Genomic DNA, 22851 nt, shown 5'->3' on the forward strand with positions numbered 1-22851 from the left:
ACATGATGACCGAATAAAGGCAATCCCCTCAATAAGTATAACCCCCTAAAAATGGATAAATGTCAGCAAAAAGTAAGGGTGGATGTACTCCAACGGAGAGGCACCACATCTCTGGGGAATGCCACAGCTTAACTTTTGACACTGAAGTTTCTCATGGTGGTCATACACAGTTTCTTTAGGAACATCTACACAAATATGAGCATTATTAACTCAGGAGTACCAGCAGCATTAAACCTGCAGAAGGGTTAGCTAACTAGAGCAACTATGCCTAAAATGGTAGCCAGAAAAGGCATTAAAATGAAAAAAGAAATACATTTACAAGGGTCAGTGATTCTATAAAAGAAATTAATTCAAAGAGATTGTCTTTTCATGCTTTGTAACACAAAATAGAGCAAAAGGCTCTGCTTTTGGAAAACATAACATTCAGTGAATACCCTTGCACTTCAATGCTGACTGGAGAGATATCAGTGATACCAGAGAAGTAATTTCTTTTCCTCCTCTACAAGCACGATTCAGAACTAAGGTGATCAATGGGAAACATCCATTGTATTGTCATTCCTTAGTCTTTCCTGCATCTATTTTACACAAACTGAAAACTGATCAAGGCCAGTAATCACTGAAAATCTCTGAAGAATAAAGAGGCAGCCTTAGCCTTACTCCCAGTGGCCTGAAAAACAGTCTGTTCTTCATGTTTGTTCATAATGAATGCATTCCAGTTGCATAGCTGTGTCCATGCTCTGTGTCAGGATGTGAGTTCCGACATCCTCTGTCACCCAACCTGCACGTGAAGGTTTCTTTGACCTCGGAACATGGATGCAGAGGTGTGGAAGGCGAAAGCAAAGGGACTATATGCACATGTATACAGGAGGAAGTCAGGATGTAGCCCCAAGAGGGAGATGGAAAATGTTGCTGGGGTCCTGCAATTTAGAGGGCTCCTTTGTATCTTGTTATTCCTTGGCTTTAAAAGAAGGGAGAAACGCTTCTTTGCTTTTCATAATGTACATACAAAAATAAATCACTCACTGAGAAAAAAATTCAAAGTACAGAAATAAATCTTTAGATTTCAGGAACAGTTATGTGCTTGATCAGCCAACTTTTCAATCCCGCTTAGGATGCAAACACTCAGGCACTGTATCTGTACAAAACACACCAACAAGCCAACTACTAACAGCTTTCAACCCAAGATCATGGTCAGTGTTCACACATGCCATGAACTTCAGATCAAGACACAAGTGCAGAAGAAGGGATCATCCTGTTCCCCTACCAGTAGAAATGTATTTTCCACATCTGTACAATTATTTTGCTTCTCTTCCTGCCCCATGCAGACATAACAAATAAAATCAACTGCTATGTCTCTTCTTTCAGCATACAATGGAATGTGTTCACCCAGAGCAAATTAAAAATGAGTGGTCTCCAAAAGTGAAATTAAGTATTTTTATTGTGTGGTTACTCTCTCCCTCTTTGGAGAGAGCTTTAGCATGACTCCTCATCAAATGCTTTTTAAGGCAAATATTAACAGTTATCAGCAAGCCAACTTTCAGCCTTGTCACTGGCATGGCCAGGTTGTTTTGGCAGTGAAGTCTAATGGAAATTAAAAGCAAACAAGCCAAATGTGTAACAACTCTACCCTGGAAAGAGCCTTTATTTGAAATGGGTTATATGGAGGAGCTGGCAGTAAAGCAGTGGCTGTCAAGTTCTGCTTTTGGACTATTTTTGCTAACTTAACAAAACATTCTAAACAGATTACTACATACTCAAAAAAATTTAAAAGGTAAAAGTAAAAATTAAATTAGTGCTTAGCCAAGTAAAACTGGATGTTACAGACAGCTGCTGTTTAAGAGTATATGTCCACTGAGCCATCTTGCTTGGCTGTCCCCAGTATGTTCTTACAAAACACACACAGCCAGGGGCGCTACTACCAGCCAAACTGGAAAAGCTTAGTGGTGTTAGTATTTCACCTGCCAGGTTAAAGCTCATATGCAGTCTGGCATCAGGTATTTTGACCTTCAACTCTTCTGAAAAAAACGCTGTACAAACTCCAAAATGCCTACAGTTATTGTACATCTCTGATTTCCCAGAACGTGGTACTGACAGTGTTCATTACTGATGCTTGCATGGACCAGATTTTTCTAGTCCTTCTCTTCCATTTAAAATTTTTCCTTCAAGACTGAGTTGTGAATGTGAAATTGCTTTAGGATATTCTGCAGAGAATATCTATGCTTCGTGTTCTTTATTACTTACACACACATATTATGATCTTTCTGATAATTTTTTCAGAGTATGTAAAATTCTCTTTCTTTGGGTATTTCAAAAAATCCACTCACAACATGGAAATTGCGTGCTTATCAATTTTACATCTGCTTTTTAATTTCTACTAGTTTCATACTCTAACAGAGAGGGTAACATGTTGTCAATTTATTATGCACATTCATCTGGTTTTTGGGCTGGTTTGGGTTTTTTGTTTGTTTGTTTGTGGTTTTTAATCTGAAGCAAGATACTAATCCACAGGACTCCAAATAATTAAGAGAAAGGTCAGCAATAGATTCAGACAAACGACTTTTCCCCATACTAAAAAAAAAATCTCACAGAGGGACCCTAAGAAAACTGGCTGTACTAAATACCCTCTGCCACAAAATAAAACCCGAGTAGCTTTCCCACCTCCCCATTCTTCCTTGGGACCATAGTTAATGCAGCACTTTGTTGCTACCTAAGTAATCACTTCCTTTTGGACTTATACGTTTTCTGCTGCATCAGGAGAAAATAAGACTGGGAAGGAAGAAATGTGTGTGGCTTTTCCTCAGGAATATCAAATCGAGTATCAAATTTATATCCCATTTCCAGCCTCTGGCACACCAACAATGCAAAATCTAACAAACTGGGTGTTTCCTGATTATAAGCAGCTCAAAGCCAATCACCACAGGCTATTCTACCGTGATGATCTGAAAGAAGGGGTATATTACTAGGCTGTTCTACAGCATCAGTGGTATCATCTGTGTGAATGGTCTCTGTTAAAATGCCTTTGTTAGTAATCTACCTTAAAGCAAAGCAGAGTTTTACTTCAGAATTTTAAAGTTGGTCAAAATAATCCAGTCCAAATAGAGCATGGCAAGATCTGGAAGACAGTGCCTCAACTGAGAACGCAGAGGACAAAGGTGACTATAATTATTTGCAAGGCAGTGAAAAGGGAAAAACCAAGTGTTAAAATACCTTAAGCTCAAAGTCACTTCTACTTACTTGATAGCATGTGCTTCTAACATAAAAATAGGAAATTCACAGCAATTGCTTTTATATGAAGAAAAATATTAACCTTTATGCAGCGGAACAAAGTTTCGTTAAATCAACTGGTTCATTAGAGCACAGACTACAAATGTCATTCTACACAGAGCTCAACTTCAGACTGAGGACACTGCAGGCTCCTGTCAGCCTGATTTGGTTGGCTTCAAGGGACTCTGAAGAAGAGCAGGACATAGTACAGATTACATGCATGTAACAGTTGATATTGGATTTTTCTGAAATGGAGTAAAAGAATTGTTGACAAACAAGACACTTTAAAACTACTATCAGAGCAAAAAGCTCTCTTTAACTAGCACCATCAGAAGGAAGAGCTAGTGAAGACAGATGTTAGACAAAATAATAGGTCATATCTGAAATCTAGGGCTAAGATTGAAATTTATACCCTTTCTTAAAAACTACAGACAAACTTAAAGTATAGATAAATAGTACAAATATAAAAGTAAAAACATGTTTCTTGGTCTGAAGATGGTATGCTGGCAGCATTAATCTAATTAGCAGGGAGAAAAGGGAACCACTCCCCCCAACAAACCAGTAAAATTCTAACAGGAATTTAAATATTAAGTTGAGGCCTACTTCAGTAGCTGAGAACTAGAAATTTTGCTAAAGATGATACCTTTTTTCCCCCCAAGATTTTAATAGGGCATGGGAACTGCACTAGTAAAAAATGAAAACATCTGATCTTAATTTTAAATGAATGCAATTTACAATCTTCTACTTTTATTCTTCATCATCCAGAAGGAAGATATTACGTAATATGAACATTGAAAAAATATGTGTTTGCATTTATTCTACTGCTGTCTAACTGTGCAACACTGGTGTGTCATACCAATACATGTTTGTATACACACATCCACAACATATGAAAACCTTGTTATTAGTTTTCAGATTCAAAGAAAAGAATTCCAAAACTGAATTGAACTGATTCTACTTAACATTATTAAGTTCTAACTAATTCCTTTGCCTTTGAAATACGTACATTCAATCATTGTACATTGGTTAAGTGGTCACTTACACGCTTAAGAGACTGACAGCAAGTCAGCACCGCCTTCCTAAAGCTTCAGCTTTTCAGGGATGCCATGTGTTTGCTACAGCCATTTCATAAAAGTTCTGTTAATAGCCATAAAACAAAAAAAAAATTTAAATAATTTTAATAATAATGGCTGCAAAGGCTCCATCATAGTAAGGTGAAATCTGTGCACTGCAATTAACAAGGGATTTGTGGTTTATGAAATGTACTTGAGGATGCAAATACTTCAGTGGCATTTTAATAGCAGAAGTATAATTTTTTTTCCCACTGACATAATTTTACTTAAAATTTGCTATCTAAACAACTACAAATGAAACCCCTCTGTCTAGTAAAGAGATTAGGGACAGATCCAATTTTAACTGACATTGAGATTTCTATTATTTGTAAAACAAATTAACCTTTCAATGATGAGAGTATTTTAAGTTCTGGAAACTGTGACCAACTTGTAACACTAGTAACTTAGAGTAACATTTATATTTTATTTTTGCTATTTGCAAAGATAGCACACTTTTATTGATTCTGAGTCTGTGTATTTTGGGCCCAAAATCTGGCTAAAGACTGACTACTAAGAGTTTTATTAGAAAAGAGTATAATTTTTTAGAAAACTTTTCAGAGAAACTTTATTTTTCAAGAGCATCCTGTTGCGGAATATGTTTCAGTCTTTGACTAAAATTTGTTTACAGCAGAATGGCCACAACAGCCCTGAGCAGTGCTATTTACCCAGGTCATCTCACCCATATTCATCTATGCAAGGCTGGAATATTCACTGGCATGAGGCTTGCAGTGTTCAGTGTTCGACATGGTGTATTTAAAAACAAACAAAAAACTATCTAAATAACTTTAAATTGACCCTTAACATATGGACTTCTTTTTTTCCTTTTTATTTTTCTGATTTTCAGGGATGCAAGAAGAGAGAGAGAATGTCTAATACTGTGTAGCAGGTTAATTGTCAAAAGCTCACCAGAAGGAGAACTTTGTGTGTTTGTCAGTAGAGTAGTTGCTAGAAAGCAGCAGAGGTAGATTTGACCCCTGGCAGTAAAGGAAGACCTTGAAGAGGAGGAGCAAATAATGAAGAAAAGGAAGGAACCAGCCTGACAGAAGGATGCAAATGCTGCTAAAGAAGGTCTGGCAGAAAGAAACATATCAGCAGGTGTGAAGAAAACGCGGGGAGGAAAGCACAGGGAAAAAAGACTGGTGGTAAGCAAAAGCAGACAACAGCAGTAAAATATCATAGTCACACACTGGGAATCAGTCACAGTAAACAGAGAAGAACACGGGGTTGGAGAAATGACCCAGATCATAAGAAAAGCATAGTCAGTGGTACAGGTTCTGTTTACACCAGGAAAATTTTTAAACTGCTTAATGAAAAGCAAGAACAAGAGATTGGGGGCAGAAGGGTGGGGGGGGTATGGGGGGGAAGAGTAACAGGCAGGTGACATCTTTGCAAAAATCTGTAACACAAAAAATTTCTAACACTTATTTATGTAGAATCTTATTCCGCTAATACCAGGGGTCTGGCAACAGATCAGGTTGCATTTCTGAACTGCCGAAGAGGTTTAATTTGAGATAGTAACAACAACAAGGTAACATAAACTCTGACTTTCCTCCTCCGAAATAAATCATGGCAACCAGTGATCCCATTGTGCTTTGTTGTTGCATAATTGTTAAAGAAATGCTTTCCGATGCCCTGTGAGAGGGGGTACTATCTCGAAAGCTCAAAGGGATTGTTCATTTGATCACTAAGCACAGTGTTATTCCAAGCACTCATGCACGCAGAGAATGCCTCTATTCTTATGTTCCCCTGAGAGTTGAGATCATCTGAGATATGTCGGCTATCACACATAAAGACCGAGGTAGAACTGCTGGCAGGACATTTTAAGTGTAGGGTTTTCACAGACCTGGAATTTCTGCATTTTCGGACAACGGTTGAACTTGCTGACCACTGGGCTAATTTAAAAGGTGTATATAAGCAATATACAAGGTGTGTATAAGCAATCCTTTACTTAAGGATTTCAAGCTTGAGAGTTTGTGTACTAAACGGTGAAGCAGTTTTAAGAATGACAAAACAGAAACAGATGTGTTTCTAATCCCAGATCCATCTGTATCTCCCCAAAGCAACAGGCAGAAACCTGTAAGTACATTTGATTCAAGGTTCTTAGCACAAGCAGATACTAACACAGGAGGAAAAAAAAAAACACAAACAAACACAAGCAAATAAAGCAAACAAGCAAACAAAAAAACCTCCAAAAACCCCACAAGGAAACCCCCTACACTCAAAACCCAAACACTAGGCTAAAAAGTTGCACACAAAAATAATATAATTACCAAAGAACAAGACTACTCCATGCTGCCCTGTCCTACCTTCTCCTGTATGAGATTTATTTCTTACTTATTAAAATTTGTTTTGCAATATTCCATTCGACTCATTAAGATATCCTTGTGATGCACTTCAATGATTCTTGAATTGTTTTGTTGAAAACATTATGGTTTTTACCAGTAATCTCAAAAATGAAATGCTCCCCCTCCCTCTTACTCATAGATATATTAATTAAAAAAAAACCAAACAAATGACAAAACAAACCATCTCTGATTCATGCCACTCCAGCAAAAGCAGCATATAGGCAAGAACTCCAACTGGTACTGTGTGCCAAAAATCTACAGAAAATTATACACTTTATGACTTATGCTTCAGAAAGACAAGGAAATTGCATATGCATCTCCACTGTGCACATATTACACACAAACCAGCCTAGGAATTAAATAGATGAATGTACAGTGCATGAAAGGACATAAATATGCTTTATCAAATTCCTCCCCATAATCCAAGTTGTAATTTTGTTTTCCTCTCTGTGGAAAACACAGCTTACTAGCATGAGTCCTTATTTTTGTGTAAAAATAATATCTTTAAAACAAATGCATTATTGTAACCTCAACATTTTAAGGAGACTTGAAGTGTTCTAAAAACCTACACTTAAATGCAAATAAACTGCAATTTTGAGAAAGATGAGACCTCATTAAGAGTTCTACAAAGAAGAAATGCTAGAATATATCACTCAGAATAAAGTGTCACTATTTGGCTCTTTTTTTTTTCTTTTAACATTATAAATCAAAAAAATTACAACTTTCAAATGTTCCGAGGACATCCAAACCCCTTTTTATTTTCTAATTAAAATAACAAATAAAACACCCAAATAAAACAACCAGAAGGATCAAATATTTATATATGCCCTCAGTGAAAACAAATCCGCTAAATTAGAAGGGTTGTATTTTTATTTAAATCAGAATATTTGAATTATGAATCTGGCCTTTAAAAATACAAGTCTTTATGTTGCAGTATTGTGTCACAACTATGTCAACATGAGCAGACTAATATAGGTGGAGGAGAAAATGCTCTAATTCGAAACAGCTCCTTGTGTCCAACTTGCTTATATTCAGCCTTTTCCCACAATTCATTTCTGGTGAAGAACACGATTATGATACTCTGAAAAAACACAGGGAGTTTACTAGAAAAGTCAGATATTTGTATATATCAGTAGTGGTTGAGTGTCACAATGACTAGCCAAAGCAGTGTGTGATTTTGAGTAACATGCTGATTTCAAAACATTCACTTCTGTGTTCTTGGGGGGACAGCTCCACATGTTTGTTTGGGTTTTTTTATTGGAATCCTGAAAATAATTTGCAAGAACATTTCAGACTCAGAAATCCAATAATAGGTACCTTAACTCTAGGTAGAACTAAAAAGGGTCCTTTTACACAAGAACTAAGACAAAACAGTAGAAAAGGCCTCATATTTTCACTGCAAAAGACATTTGTAATCAGCACATATGTTAAACAAAAAAAAAAAGGGTGGCAAAAGCGTAACTCAGAAACTAGAAAGACACTTGTCACCCCTTATACTTATTTAGAATTGCAAAAAAGAATTACAAGTCAATACAGAAAGATTGTTGGGCTGAAGAGAGAAATCATTTCAATGTTTGCCATTATGGAGCAGTCACTAGCAGAGTTGTATTGGTGCAGGTATGACATTGCAGCTGTAATTCTGTCCAGGGCAGAAATGGTATACAGAGAGGTGCTAATGAAACACACATCCACACAGAATAATTGGGCTGTTGTAGTTCTGCTACTGAGTTTACCCGAGTAGAACAGGTTTTATCACGAAACTGCAGTTCATCTCTAAAACTAGAGCAATTTGATTCTTGCCCTACAATTAAAGAGCAAAATACTGCTTGGTACTAAAGGAGTCTGACTGGCAGAGAAAGTACCTACCCTCAGAAATGGGAATCAGCCGTAACAGTGCAGAGAAACCTTCTTATGGTCTTCCCATTATCTTTATAGCTCAATAGGCTTAGTGAGCCAGGAGCTTCTGCAGTATGAATAGTGACTGAAAGAATACTGGAATTGAGTCTGCATTTGGCTTATGGTACTTTAGTAACAGAGGAAAAAAAATCATATGCACCACGAAAATAATTAGACCACCTGAAAAGGAAAAAATAAAAATCCAAGCATGCATGCATTTAAGTCTCAACTCCTCAGCTTCTCACATTTAGAAAATTCCTTAATTAGGTTCAATCCTACTGATCACTCCAATCCACATCCTGAATACTAAATAGATGCCAGATTTATTATTGCTGGCATATGGAAATAGAGGTCACACCTCTCTGCTGGAGCCCAGGGGGGATTTATCACAGAGGGAGAAGGCACAAACAAATATTTTGCCCAATTTTCTGCTTCTCACTATAAGCCCAGATCCACCAAAATATCTAGGTCAGAATCTGGATAGCATTTCAAAGTGTTAAAGCATATTCCTAATTCTGCTGAAATCTATAGAAGTTCCTCTGTTTATTTTCATTTATCACTGTCCCTTTGTAGGCTGTGTAGCTCATGATGATGTTGGCCAGCCACTGATCCCTCACATCAAGGGCAGAGTAATTTGGTGGAAAAAGAAAAGAGAAGCTTTCATTTTTCAAGAGTCTTAACACTTTGTGGTTTAGGGTTTTATTTCAGCATGGATCTTGAAACAAATTGGCTTTCAGACCTTCATATCAGAATTATGTATTTTGAAACAAAGTAGTAAAATTATTTTAAGAAATTCTGGCAAATAAATAAAAATATTAAACTTTCAGAATTTTTATTTAATAATGACTAGGGCATTTAGACTGAAATAAGGCTCACTGTATAACTGATATCCCCACATCTATTACCTATTTTGTAGTAGATTTCCTGTGTTGACAAATGGAGAAGGAACATGATACTACAGCAATAAAATCTGGAGATCAAACAAGATCAAACAAGGGTCTTGTGGTCATCTTAAGGATGGCCAGTTTACACACAAGATTAAACATGACACACAAAACAAAGGACAGCCTGAAAGTAAGTAAAAGGTAACAGAATAACACTAATGCCTGCTCATGACATAGCCTTGCCTTACAAAAAATGAAATACTGGAAAATTTTAGACCTGATGAACAGGTGAAGCAGAAGGTGGCAAAAATGTATCATGTCTACAATAAATCCTGTACAAAAAGGTTTTGCAAAGAATTCAGTCCACTCATGGCAATCAATGTCAAAACTGCAATTAAAACTTGGCCCATGTGTTCAAGAGTAAAATTATCTGCTTCTCCCATTTGGCTTCGGGTTGCAAGATTTCTGCAGACAAGAAAATGGAAATATCTCTCTGCTTGAAGCTACCTCAAGTCTGCTAGCTGAGCTGAGGACTTCAAGTACCATAGACCTAAGTCAGCATCTTCCTTGGTAGGAACCACGGCATGGCTCTGTTGAAATAAGCAGAGTTGCTGTGCTGAAAAAGCAGGAGGTCCTGTCAAGGCAAATAGTCACTACATCCTGATAAACATTCAGGGAAGCACATTTATTTCAAGGAAGTAAGAGTTTGTCAAATGTGAAGTATTTATTTTTGAAGCATCGATATTTTCATTTTGTTTCCAATGAGTCCAGTGAAACAACGTCTATTTATTGTAAGATCACATGCTGTCTTAGTTAGGTATGCAAAACCTATCACTCTTGTTTCAAGAGCCCATTCAATCACTTTTCCACAAGCAAAGGTTAAAAGAAAATCCTATTACAAATCTTTCAGAACAGAAATGAGAACTCTTGTGATTTCCTTTTTTCTGTAGACAGCTTCTATTGAAGTCACTTGAGATAAACAGATTTAGTTATTTTTGCACAGTCCATACATGTGTTTATTTAAACAACTGAGTTTAGTGTTTAAAATGCTGATTTCTACTGCAGTCATCCTGCAGCAGATTAATATGATGTACAGTAGAAATTTTAAGATGCTACAGCAAAAAGGACAAAAAAAAAAACCCCAAAAAAACCCCAAAAAATCACAATAGATGACACCTACTAAAAATCACTCAGACTAATTTAAAGTTGCTGTTTTGATGGAGACACTTTACAGCCAGTATGCAAATAGTCCCTTCCAAATAAGTGGGAATATTAAAAGGCCTAGAGAAGGCCAAGCTTTTCATTAGCAACAGGGAAGAGAAGCATAGGGAAGGCTCTAGAGAGGGAGCCTGCTCTGAACAGCACTGAAAATAAAGAGCAGCATTATCATGGCTGTTCTCTGCTCCTCGCAAGGCTTGTGAGCGACTGCAGTCTTGTCGCCACCAGGATGTTTCTGTACAAGTACCAGTGTGTGCACACCAGTAAATACTAGTCCTTTTCACTTCTATTTTCCTCATCAAAAATAGATTATCTCAGATGTGAATTTCTGCTCTGTTCTTCCTTGTCAGCACTTAAAGGGACACTGTTATTCCCATAAAACTGAACTATTGCACAAGTGCTGCCAAGCTATGTATTTGAAGGAGTTAAGCCAAACCACAGTCAGCCTTCTTGAACAAATGCGTAACAGAAAGCCATAGTTTCAAGTATGGGTTGGATTTCCTGCCTGACATGGTACTGGAGCTCTGGAGTTTCACAGAGCTCCAGGGTACAGAGATGGGAGTGCCAAGGGGAAGCTGGCAGATGCCAAGTCCTGCAAATTTTCATTTGCTCATTCAAATGCTCTGCATTCCTTCTCATTTTCACTCTCCACCACCATCAGATTCATTTTAAGTCTTGTGGGCACATTTGCAAATGCCATACATGAGGCTGAAGCACAATTTAGATTAAATCAGCAGAGAGAGAAAAATACTTTGTCAGGGTCACCACCAAAACAACTTGCATGGGATGTTTATAACATGCTGTCATTCTCTACTTTCATAATCCTTCACAGGGGGCTTATTGCTGCTTGCCTCTTCCTTCCAGAGCTACACCCATCACACACCAGGCTTGATATTTTCACAAAAGAACTGCTGCTGGATGACAGGATGCAGCCACAACGGCTCTCTTGCTGCCGTTCCATAATCTTCAGGCATCAACCCGAACATAAGAAAATCCACAGCTTTTTCCACACTCCAGTCCACCCCTTTAATATTGGAAGGACAAGTTGATGCATTTTGGATTTTTAAGCTCAACTCACTATCTCTATAGTTTTGCCAAAGTCAATAGATCTAATTACAGTATTGCCAGTGAACAAGACTTAAATGGGGGCATGAGTGAGAAGTATCACTAAGTAATCCAAGCCAGAATTTCTTAGGCAAGGATTGGAATTTCACCTGATTGACAGCATGCTGGATGGGAAGCACCAACTTTGCACTGACCTACTGTATTTATGAGGGCAAGATATTTACATCCGTATCCGCTTTTTCCCCTAGTTTCTATCTTCTGCATTCAGATAAGAAAAAAATCTGGGTTTGGATATCTCTCTCTTGATCTGTGCTGTGGGCAGCCTAGTGTGGCCTGGACTCACAATCAGAGGTAATTATGGGGTCTAGACCATGAGCAAAGTGCCTCTTTTTAATCAGGGTAACTGACCACTAAAAGCCTGGGGAGAATCCATTGTTTTTATACAATTTTTGCAATATTCTAGTTCAAATCAGGTATTATGAATTTTATCCAGGAGTTATGTAATGAAATTCCATAGGATTATGCAAGAAGTCAAAGTAGATTACTTTCATATTATTTTTTTTTTAAGACACAACAGCATTATCAATCTTAGATGGTGTTTTCATATTCTCCTAATATATGGTACAAAAACTCATTCTGGTTCTCTTTTAGCCATTGTATTAAAAAGTGAGCCATGTCATAATTCAACTTTAATGACAACATCTGTTTCAGCTAACACGACGGAAGAGTGGTTGGCTCACGGAGGACTAATCTTCTCCTTGTTTCACTACCAGAACTGAGTGTTCATTCAGCCTCACAGAATTGGAAATGGGACAACAGCAACATTTCAGCTCCTTTCCCCAAAATAAAGATCTTTTAGAAGCACTTTTAATTCATTTACAGATAAAACCCTGCCTTAACCCTACTGGATGGTACATAAGGATCAGTGACAGAGAACACTAAGGGCTTCTGTGAAAACAGAATACTCCCTTGGGCTGCAGCGTGCTAACAGGATAAAGATGACAAAATACACTGGGAAAGCAGGAACTTGTTTTCCTGGCTAGCTAATTAGCCAAAGGCCTCGCATCACCATGCAGCAACAAGTGACATTAGACCACCCTTAGCAATCCTCACTTCTACAACCAGCTACAAAGTGTGTAAATAGGATGATAAATGCCTATTGTGCTTCCCCCCCATCTCTCACACAGACTCGCTCTTACTGAATAAACGAGGGGGAAAAAAAAATCACCAGATTCTGTACACTGTATAGCAAGCATTAAAATAATGAATAAGTTATTTAGTGTTATTGTGCTGATTAATTACAGTGAGAACAGTCCACCACTGCTAAAAATGCAACAGGCATCTCTGGCTCAGCTCCATGTCTGTGCTAATGATCCCAACAAATCCAGTCCCTGCGATATAAGAAAAACTCAAACTTATGTTATGCATATTGCTTGCAAGTGGTACACAAAACAAAAAAAAGAAAAATCATACCAAATCAGAGTTGTTAAAGTGCCCTTAAGTGCTTATACACTAATTTTGCAGCAAACATCAGTGCCATGCTAAAAGTAACCTTAAAAGTTTAGATGCTACTGGAGAACACTACATTAATTATAATGGCATGTTAACTAGCTAGATATCCAAGAGCTACTGTTACTGTTTAAAGCACCAGATGGCTGCCAGAAAAAAAAATGTTTGAATGCTACTGTTAAATAAAGAAAATCCATTAAAATGAGCCATAATCAAACCAACCACAGAATTAACACAGAAATTGCAAATATCTATAACTCTAGAAAATGCTTCAAACCTTAAAGTAACAAAAAATCCCACCATCTGGCCAGCTGCAGCCTCTGAAATCCTACAGGTCTCTTTCCACTTCATCAGTTCCTAGTCTTCAACTTTGCTTTTCCATATGTAAAATACATATAGGTTTTAAAACCCATTTTACAATACCTAAGATACACAAGTTTCAGCCCCTTCCCCAAAAAAAAGAAAATAAATCTGTAGGCGGACACAAAAAACCCACACCAAAAAGAGAAAGCTGTGAGCTAACCCTGAGTTCCAACAACTGCACAAAAAAAAAAAAATAGACATGTTTTTGGTTTTTTTTTTAATAAAAGGTAAATTCTCTCCATCACAGAAAGCTAATCCAGGTTTGCTGATGTAATTTTGATAAAGCAGTGGTCACTGGATGAAAGCAGACAGGTCAAGTCTTGCAAGATACTGGGGAAAGGAAAGAGATGGTAAAGGAAAGCGGAAATATGTGGACAGCTGGAAAACCAGAATTATTACTTAGCATATAATGAAAACCTACAGGACACTAAATTCCCCCATTTGCTTCTCAGGCAAGAGGAAATAACTGCACCATGGTAATAACACCTATTTTAGGACCATTTGCTGTCTCACCACATTGATTTTTTTGTGTAAGCTTGCCATTATTTTGCATTAAAGTCATAGCTTGTGTTCCATAATTGATTGTGTTTACAAAGAGCTTCCCAGTAAGGTCACTGAACTGCGATAACCCTCAGCTTTTAGCCAGCTCCTGACAAGACTGCATCACCTTCTGATAAAGGCATTGTGCCTTCCAGCTCCTCCCTTCACATTCTGCTCCCTCCCTTTTTTAAAGAAGAATCAAAAAGCAAAAATGGATACAGGAAAAGAGTGACATCCATAGAGATGTAACACACCGACACATATATTCCCACCTTGTAAGTATATTCTGTAAAACTGGAATACAAATTCTGTTATTTTTTAAGAGAAACTTTATAAACCATCCTTAAATCCTCAGCTGAACAAAAACCCCCAAAAAACTCCAACCCAAAACTGATATTAGTTACACAGCATCCAAAAATTCCTAGGTTTGGATGAAGTGGGAGCATGATTACATCTGTCAAACTGCTACAGATGGAAGTTTCACATAGACAGAAGTTTTTGCAACCTGCATGGGTTTATACAACTACCTACAGGACATTCTGCGTAGGACACAGCAGCAGGCATCATCATAAGCAATGAATCAGGATGAGTCAGGGTCGCTGTGGAACTGTGCTGAATGTACACTTTCTTGCTGCATCTCTTAGCTCTGCATACAAAAAGATACCTTAGGATGTACCCAGTACTGCAATTAGAAACAAGAGAATGGCAGATGGTGCTGGAAAAGCTCTATAATATGATCTTTTCTTTCAAGGGAAAAAAAAGGTTATTTTTGCCCTTTTTTATTAATAAAATCCACTCCCCACACACACACTAAACCCAAACAATAACAGTAACAAAATAACAAAACCCCAACACCTCACAGTACAACTCCAGCCTCACAGCATGAATCCCTGGAAAGCACTAAGCCAGAAGAACCATGGTCACATCCAGATATAATTTTAGACCTGATCTACTAGATAGAAATGAAACTTTCCTGTTTAAGAAGATCAAGTCTTACTGTATCTTTCCAAGGAAGATGTTTTTTACAATGAGGGTGGTAAAACACTGGAACAGGTTGCCCACAGAGGCGGTGGATGCCCCATCCCTGAAAATGTTCAAGGTGAGGTTGGACAGGGTTCTGAGCAACCTGATCTAGTTGAAGACATCTCTGCCCTCGGGGGGTGGGGGGGGGGTGGGACTAGATGACCTTCAAAGATCCCTTCCAACTCAAGCTGTTCTATGATTCTATCCTGAAAAGTTAGTATACTTTGACTTTCATTGCCATCAGAAAGGGGAATATGCTGTAACCATACTGCAGTTCCCCCATGGAGAAATCTTCCTTACTTGTAATTTTATGCTCAACCTTACAAAAAAAAAAGTATGAAGTATAAATAAAAATCTGCATTTGTCATTTTCCAAGTTAATGCAATATGGGGTTGCACCAAAGAAATGAAGGTCCAATCCTCCCAGTGGTCAGAATGACTGGCAGTTTTCCCCCCTGCTTCTGCCTTACAATTGTAGAGTTGCAATGGATCTGATAAACTTCTGAAAATAATCTCTGGAAGTAGGGCTAGCAGTCACCTCCTGATCCACTTCCTTAAACGCATAGCACCATACCCAGCAATTTTCTTCTGTCCCTTGGACTGAGATGTCATTCAGGATCCTTTTCTAACTACATACTGGTTGCAACAGACACCATGTTGACTACGTGCAAATTCAACAGAAGTTTGTAGCAAGCAAGACATTCTAGTTCCCCATCACAGATGCATATTCAGTATATATGAGACAACAGAACTCTGTTGGGTGCCACAAGAAAATCCTTTCAAAGGACAAACAAAACTAACTCTTGTCAATTCAGAATTTCATAGTTACAAATACCATCACTGTGATGTCTTTTCTCTCCCATACCCTTACCCTTCTGCTCCACTTCTCCACTCTATCCTCTTGTATAAAATGTACTCCACTTTTGAGAATTAGCTCTCTGAAACGCAAGACACACCTGACTTGTTTGTTTGTTTCATAAAGCAGCTGGTACAACGTGGCTTCATTTGTTGGTAAGATCATTTCATATACACCCAGTATAAAATTAATATTAAAGAGAAAGGCTAAAAAAGCCCTCCAGAATGGTAAGTCCCAGATCCAACCCATATGGAGAAAAAGAACAAGAAAACTAAGACATTTATGTGGTACTGTGGTACTCCACAGTAGTGGATAAAACCTTGTTTGTATCTACAAAGAATGCTGTCAGGTCAAGGAGACGTGCAAGAGATCCCCATGCTTGGTTCTTTACTGCCATGACATTTTCAATCAATAATAATGTGTTTGCTTCCAAAACTGTACCCAACTGATAAGAACTGCAGAAACCACACTTACTCCAGAAGGAAGTATTTCCAAAAGAAATACTACCATATTCAAACAGCACAGCTTCGTCAGATACTTTTTGTATAATAATCTTTAGGAATTGCATCTATTCCATGATGTTCACAGCAGAGAAAGTTCCCTTATCCTGACAAGTCATATTGTCACCTGGTCCAAGGCAATACTAACCTTGGAGAGGCCGGGGACAAGTGGAAATCAAGAGATTTCTGTCTTCTTTGCTAAAGAACCCTTGACCTGGCAGTCCAGGCGCTCTGGTGGCTGCCAGGGTCTGGGAGCTGCTGCCACCGGGCGGCATCAGCGAAGAGGAGCAGCCAGTGCTGTCGGGGGATCCGACTCCTCCCAGCGCCGGCTGCGCACCCAGGCACCAAGACAGAAAAGGCAGGCAGTACTCAAGGGGTGCTGCCTCCACTTCTGAAGGAGGCTCAGTGGCTGCGTCAGGCAGGAACTGACTTCTCCGCTGCCTGTACTAACCTTTCTGTAGGGGGTGGCATTGTCCACAGAAAGCTGGAGAAAGAGATCTCTGTGAAAAGTAAATAAGTTGTAAAATAGCTATCTGTGTGGAAAGGGAAGGCTGCGCTGCGCCCGCTCAAAGGGACTGGAGGCTATTAAAAATTCTTCAGAAGAGGAATTCTAGTCAAAGCTGAAGCTATAAATTAACCAACTACTGGTGCATACTTGATGCTTAGTATAATTATCATCACTGAGGAAAAAGGAAGGAAAAAGAAATGAGGAATAGCTCATAGACCAAGCCATAGGAAGAATAACTGAGCAGGGTCTGTAATCATTTAAGTCACAGGACCACAAATAACTCACCTAGGGAAAATTGTTTCAAGCTTATCCTCAGAACAAAGTATTTTAATAAATTTTCCAGAACTGCAGGGAAAGGCAGGCATATACAGCAGTGTCATTCTCAAGACACATGAAACTTGTATCGGCCAAAATATTCTCTCTGATTCTCACTACAGTGGTTTTGTAAAAGAAAATTTCAGGCTCTATTTGCACCATACTTCCTCTCTTTCCCCCCCATTTTGACCTAATCTTAAGAACAACAAACAAGCCAGACTTTCATTTGCAAAATGGTAAAGGAGTTGATATACGATGCTATAGTCTGACTGGTTTTGGAGCTGGAAAGAAATTTTCCTCTTTGTTGTGAGTTATCAGAGGTTGATCATTGGCTTATCTTAGAGATAACCAGTTCAGTTCACAGATTTGGAACATGGAAATTTTTAGCAATTTGTTAGTAAATCATTAGCTTTAAAGACCATGTAGTACACTGCATGTTGACCTTCTTCAATTAGTAGTGAGGGTATAGATCACTGCATGTTGATTTTAAGGCTACCAACAGTGAACTTCAAGGTGCTTAATTCCCATCTTTAAGCTCACAGTCCCCACATGGACCACAGGCTAGACCAACTATTGGTTTAACTCACTGCTACATGGGGCTAATGATCAGAATACAGAGAAGGTTTAAAAGCCTGAGATTTTGCTGGTAGAAGGAGGTAGATGGAGAACTCCTTGGTTTACTGTCTCCATCCTTCTCACAGAAAGAAAACTAGAGATCTAAACTGAGAAAGGACACAGCTTGAGATGCACATTACACCATACCGAGACACTTTATAACCAGTAATACTGGATCTACTGCAAATAACTGGTGGAAAAAATGGAGAGGAAATGAGGTAATAGCCTCAGCACTGACTTAATAAAGTTGAAAGCTATTTCTAAAGTCTGTTTGTGGATTCATCAGACACTGGCACTGTATGATCAGTGTTGGAAGTATTCATACCAAGAATTCAGGCTCATGTGCCAATCACACTATATTATCTCACTGAGAAAAGACGATTTTGAACAAAAATAGTTTAAATGGTCACAAGCATTGTTTCCATATATAGATTAATTATCCATGTTCCACTCCTTTTGTACCTGGAAAGAAAAAAATTCCATACTGTATTCAAAAATATTGCACTCATCCAAAATTTTCATGCTAGACAGCCTTAGTAACACCTATATAACTTCTGCATACCTTGAGTTTCCACTCTAGAATATAACAGAGCTAAATACTACACCAACTTTCTGCCTTGCCCTAACCTCTCATGCATTATTGTTAGACTACTGCTTTTTATTGGAGTTCTATTAGTAAAAAATCAACACAAAGTTGGAATAATAAACCTTTCCTTATCAGAAAAAGGTTTTTCACCCAGAGGGTAGTTGAGCTCTGGATCAGACCCCCCCGGGGAAGTAGTCACAGCCTGTCTGAGGTTGAGAAGTGTTTGGACAATGCTCTCAGGCACATGGTGGGTTCTTGGGGTGTCCTGCACAAGGTCAGGAGTTGGACTCAATGATTCATCCCTTCCAATGCAGCCTATTCTACAAGTCTATGATTCCCTGGCTCTTTTCCAAATCTTAATGCAGAAGAAAAGGTCAAATGCAGCTTTCAGATCAGATAATAAAACTACCAGCAAAACCTATATGGAGAGCAGGGAGGGGATTCACAGAAAAATATCAAGAGGAGATCATCTAAAATCTAGGCTTCCAAGTATTCTCAAAGGTCATTTGGTCTGTCCTTCTAGCACAAGATGATTACATCAGTTTAGACAGTTACTTGTCTAACCTGTTTTTCAAGGCCTGCAATGATGAATTTCCACACTTTCCAGATGATGCACCCCACTGCTTTAGTATTCTTTTTAGGATTCCTTTTCATAATATTTGATCACATTTTCCTGCAATTTTAAGAATTCACTGTTTATCCTGTACATTATGGATAGAGAAAAGTTTATTTTCCCTCTTACTGCATTAATCTTTAATTTTGTTGAACACTTAGATTCAACCTTTCTTCTCCTCAGAGATGATTTGTTTTAGACCCTTAATCCCTCTTTGTTTTCTTCTTGGTCCTTTCCTCCATCTTTCCAGGTCTCTGTGGAACTGTACGGCCTGCACTCAAATGATGTACACCAATATTAAATAGATCACTAAGACTTTGTGGGAATTGTCTTTGTACTAACATATCAAATAACATTTTCCACTTGTCCTAGTAACTCACCAAATACTTCATTATCCTCTGAAGACTGTTGTGTTAGTCTGGCTGTTTTTGGACTCTCTTTAGCTGATTCCTCCACCTTGGTTTCAGCACTCTGTAAAACAAACATTTATTGAGATTAATTATTTTTTTATAGCTCTCGAATAGAAACACTCTTCAAACTTTTTAATTATACACATTACATTCTTAAAGAATAGTGAATCATTAACACAGGTAGTTTTGGTATCTTTGCTATATATATATATATGTATATATGTATATATGTATATGTATATATATATGTGGTTTTGCAAAATATTGAGGGCAAATACTCTCAGAAAATCCAGGGGTTTTTTGTTTGTTTGTTTCTTTTTTTCTTTTTTTTGTATCTGTTTTAATCTGACTAGACCACATAAGATGGAGGGCTAGAAAAGACATCTAAATAAGAGAGAGATCTTAAACCGTAACAGACTTGTAAGTTTCCACCTTTCTTCCTCATACTTCATTTTATTTCTATTGACATCTTCCACTGTTGACTCAGTGAACCAAGAGATCAGAAGATAGTGCACAAATATTTCTCCTTAGAGGTAAGTGAGCAGCCAGCTTCAAATCTTTAACCAACTCGGGTACTTAACTCTTTAAAGTACTTATCTATTTTTGAAGCAAATGTGCCAATTAGCTACCTGTTTTTAGATGGGGCTCAGAGATAAATCAACAGCTTTAGCACTTAAATTGCCAGAAGTTAAAGCATCTCATTCCCAAGATAGAAAAGGCTGAAGAAAACATAAGCTGTGAAACCCTGAGTTTTAAATATTTATACTGCTACTAAAGAAAAAATAACTCATGTTTTCAAAATGTTTTACTTTGGTACTCAAGAGAAACGTATATACGCAAGCCTACAGCCAGGCAGACAGTAAACTGCATAAGCACTCAACTGCTGAATGATGGATATGGAGTGACTGATGCAATATTAAATATTACTGGAAAGAGTTGACTAACAGTTGAGGAAGGAATAAAAGAGAAATGTAGTATGCCTATGCTTTTTAAAAGATGGATATGGCTCTACTCAAGTGCATGCTCAGTCAGAAAGCTTTGTGTGATTTTGGAGAAATACAATTTGTAAATCCTGACATATATTTGAAAATGCTGTTTTACAATCTGTTCATGAAAATTACTATCTTGGGTCTCAGAAACACTCCCAAACTTCCCTTATTTTCCCTTATTAATAACCATTAGGAAGATATAAGAAGATTAAGTCTGTCAACCTCCCTATAGAATACAGGAGTGCAAACTAAAGGCACATAAACTCAAGAGACTTTGAAGCAAGACAGCAAGACTTTTCAGAAAAAAAATTACAGATAGATCTAGCAAGCCTACTGGTGTCACACAGCAGCAGACAAGAATTAGGGAAAGCAGAGATGGAGAAACTGTGCTTCAGAGGACAACTGCAGGTCCTTCCTGGAGCAGGAAGTTCCTGTAGGAGTGAAAGGATTCTGCACTCCCTCGAGGCACCAACCTGAGCGTCCCGTGCAGAAAACCCATCAGCTATGAACCTCTTAGATCTGAGGAGGAAAGTCAATTTTAGCAGATGCTCACGTCACTTTGGCCTAACTAGTGTCCCTCGGGAAGACGGAGGAACCCAGTCAGAAATCAGTAGTGGCTGTACTGGGAGGCAACTTGTTTTGGGTAAACAACTCCGTGATCAGCACAAATAACTTAAAGTCCTTTCCCCACAGATATAATTTGTAAGTTGTGGAGCCACCCAGTGTGCAATGTGTTAGGTGCCGTCCACACACAGGAGGGACACAAGCCAAGGTCCACAGCATCTGTAATGGTTTACTGAATGAGCTGCATTTAGAGGCCACTGATTCTGTAAGCTGCATATTGCAGTTGAGTTCTCCCTCCTATTTTAGTTGCTCTACAGTGAGCAGCAAGTCAACTTCAGCTTTGTTGTAGAGAGAGAAGGAGAACAACCTTCAACGCTGAAAAAAGCAGAAGAGGATATCTGCTACAGCAGGGTAAGCCAATCCCAAAGGAAAAAAAAAAACCATTAAAAATTGTGTCGTCATGGATGAGGCAAAATTAATACATTTAGATGATCGAACCAGGTTCAGGGCTTTCCCAAACAAAGAGGATATCTGAACTCTTGATCAGAGCTAATGCTCTAGGCTTTGTAAAGGCAGTGCTTGTTAAATCCATCTTCAAGTGTATTTCATTATATTTCATGAATGGTAAAGCTGGTAGTGTAGGAGGAGAGGGGTTGCTATGCCTCATGCTCTTGTTCCTCTTGGGAAACAGCTGAAAGTCTGTAACCTGCTGTAAGGCATCAAGGGCAGTAACAACAAAACACTATCCAGCAGATACTCAGCTGTGATACTCAGCTGTGATACTCAGCTATGAAACGAGTTGTCACTCCAAGCTCTTAGTGGAGAGATGTTTGCATCCCTCACTTTGAAAACATGACAATCACAGGGAAACTAGAAAGACTGAACCCTGAGACATTTTGGTTTGAGTTAAATCACTGGAAAAATTACATAGCAGATGTGCTGTCTGATCCTTGCATAAGTCACAATGTTGGTGTTGACAGATACCAGCTCCAAGATGATGACAGCAAAGTTGTATGATTTATCAGCCTAAAACATGACAGTGCATGGTTGGATGTAATTCTGCTTGGCATGTCTTCTTAACCAAAATGCAAACTTTAAAAAGATTTGGTTTGCTTTATTATTTGCACCAAAAAAAATGACACATTTTTGCTGTCATATATATAATATTTATATTACTAAAACCAATACAAGGAAAATCACTGCAAAAGAACAATCAATGATCCAGATGCTCCAAACCAAGTTGTGCTGCAATACAGCGCTTGAAAAGTCAAGGCATGGTCAGTTGCTTGATTCTTTTTTCTAGTATCCTGAAAAAAAATTATCTCCACTCTTTCAATAGGTGAACAGAAAAAGTGAAAGCACATCACCTTACGCTGCCTGAGCTGTGCCAGGAGGGATTCTTTACCTACAGTTATAGTGTGCTTGTGGCTGGTTATAAAATAAAGGCCCTTTGTACATAACAGAGTAAACATAATTCTATCTAGCTCTTTCAGGTTGATTACTCAATGCAGTTTCCATAGTGATAGGGAAAATAGGTTTGTTTTACAGTATCAGTTCCCAGGAGAAGAGATATATGATTTTAGCATGAAATAAACATTAAACTCAATGAGTTTAATAGACTTAAACTCAAAAAAATTCTCTCACCCCATAAAGCATCTCTTAACTAAAGCCTCCAAC

At 38.1% G+C, this 22851-nt stretch overlaps 1 protein-coding gene across 3 annotated transcripts in view; it reads right to left on the minus strand.

The window, feature by feature from the left end:
• MBP (myelin basic protein) overlaps positions 1-22851 on the minus strand; it is a 115739-nt gene that overhangs the window by 35425 nt on the left and 57463 nt on the right. For all 3 annotated transcript variants that reach the window (XM_032706144.1, XM_032706226.1, XM_032706308.1), the window contains exon 3: positions 19592-19682. In XM_032706144.1, the coding sequence (XP_032562035.1) occupies positions 19592-19682 (91 nt within the window). The remainder of the gene's footprint in view (positions 1-19591; positions 19683-22851) is intronic.

Source organism: Chiroxiphia lanceolata, chromosome 1, assembly GCF_009829145.1.
Source record: "Chiroxiphia lanceolata isolate bChiLan1 chromosome 1, bChiLan1.pri, whole genome shotgun sequence".
Lineage (NCBI taxonomy): Eukaryota > Metazoa > Chordata > Aves > Passeriformes > Pipridae > Chiroxiphia > Chiroxiphia lanceolata.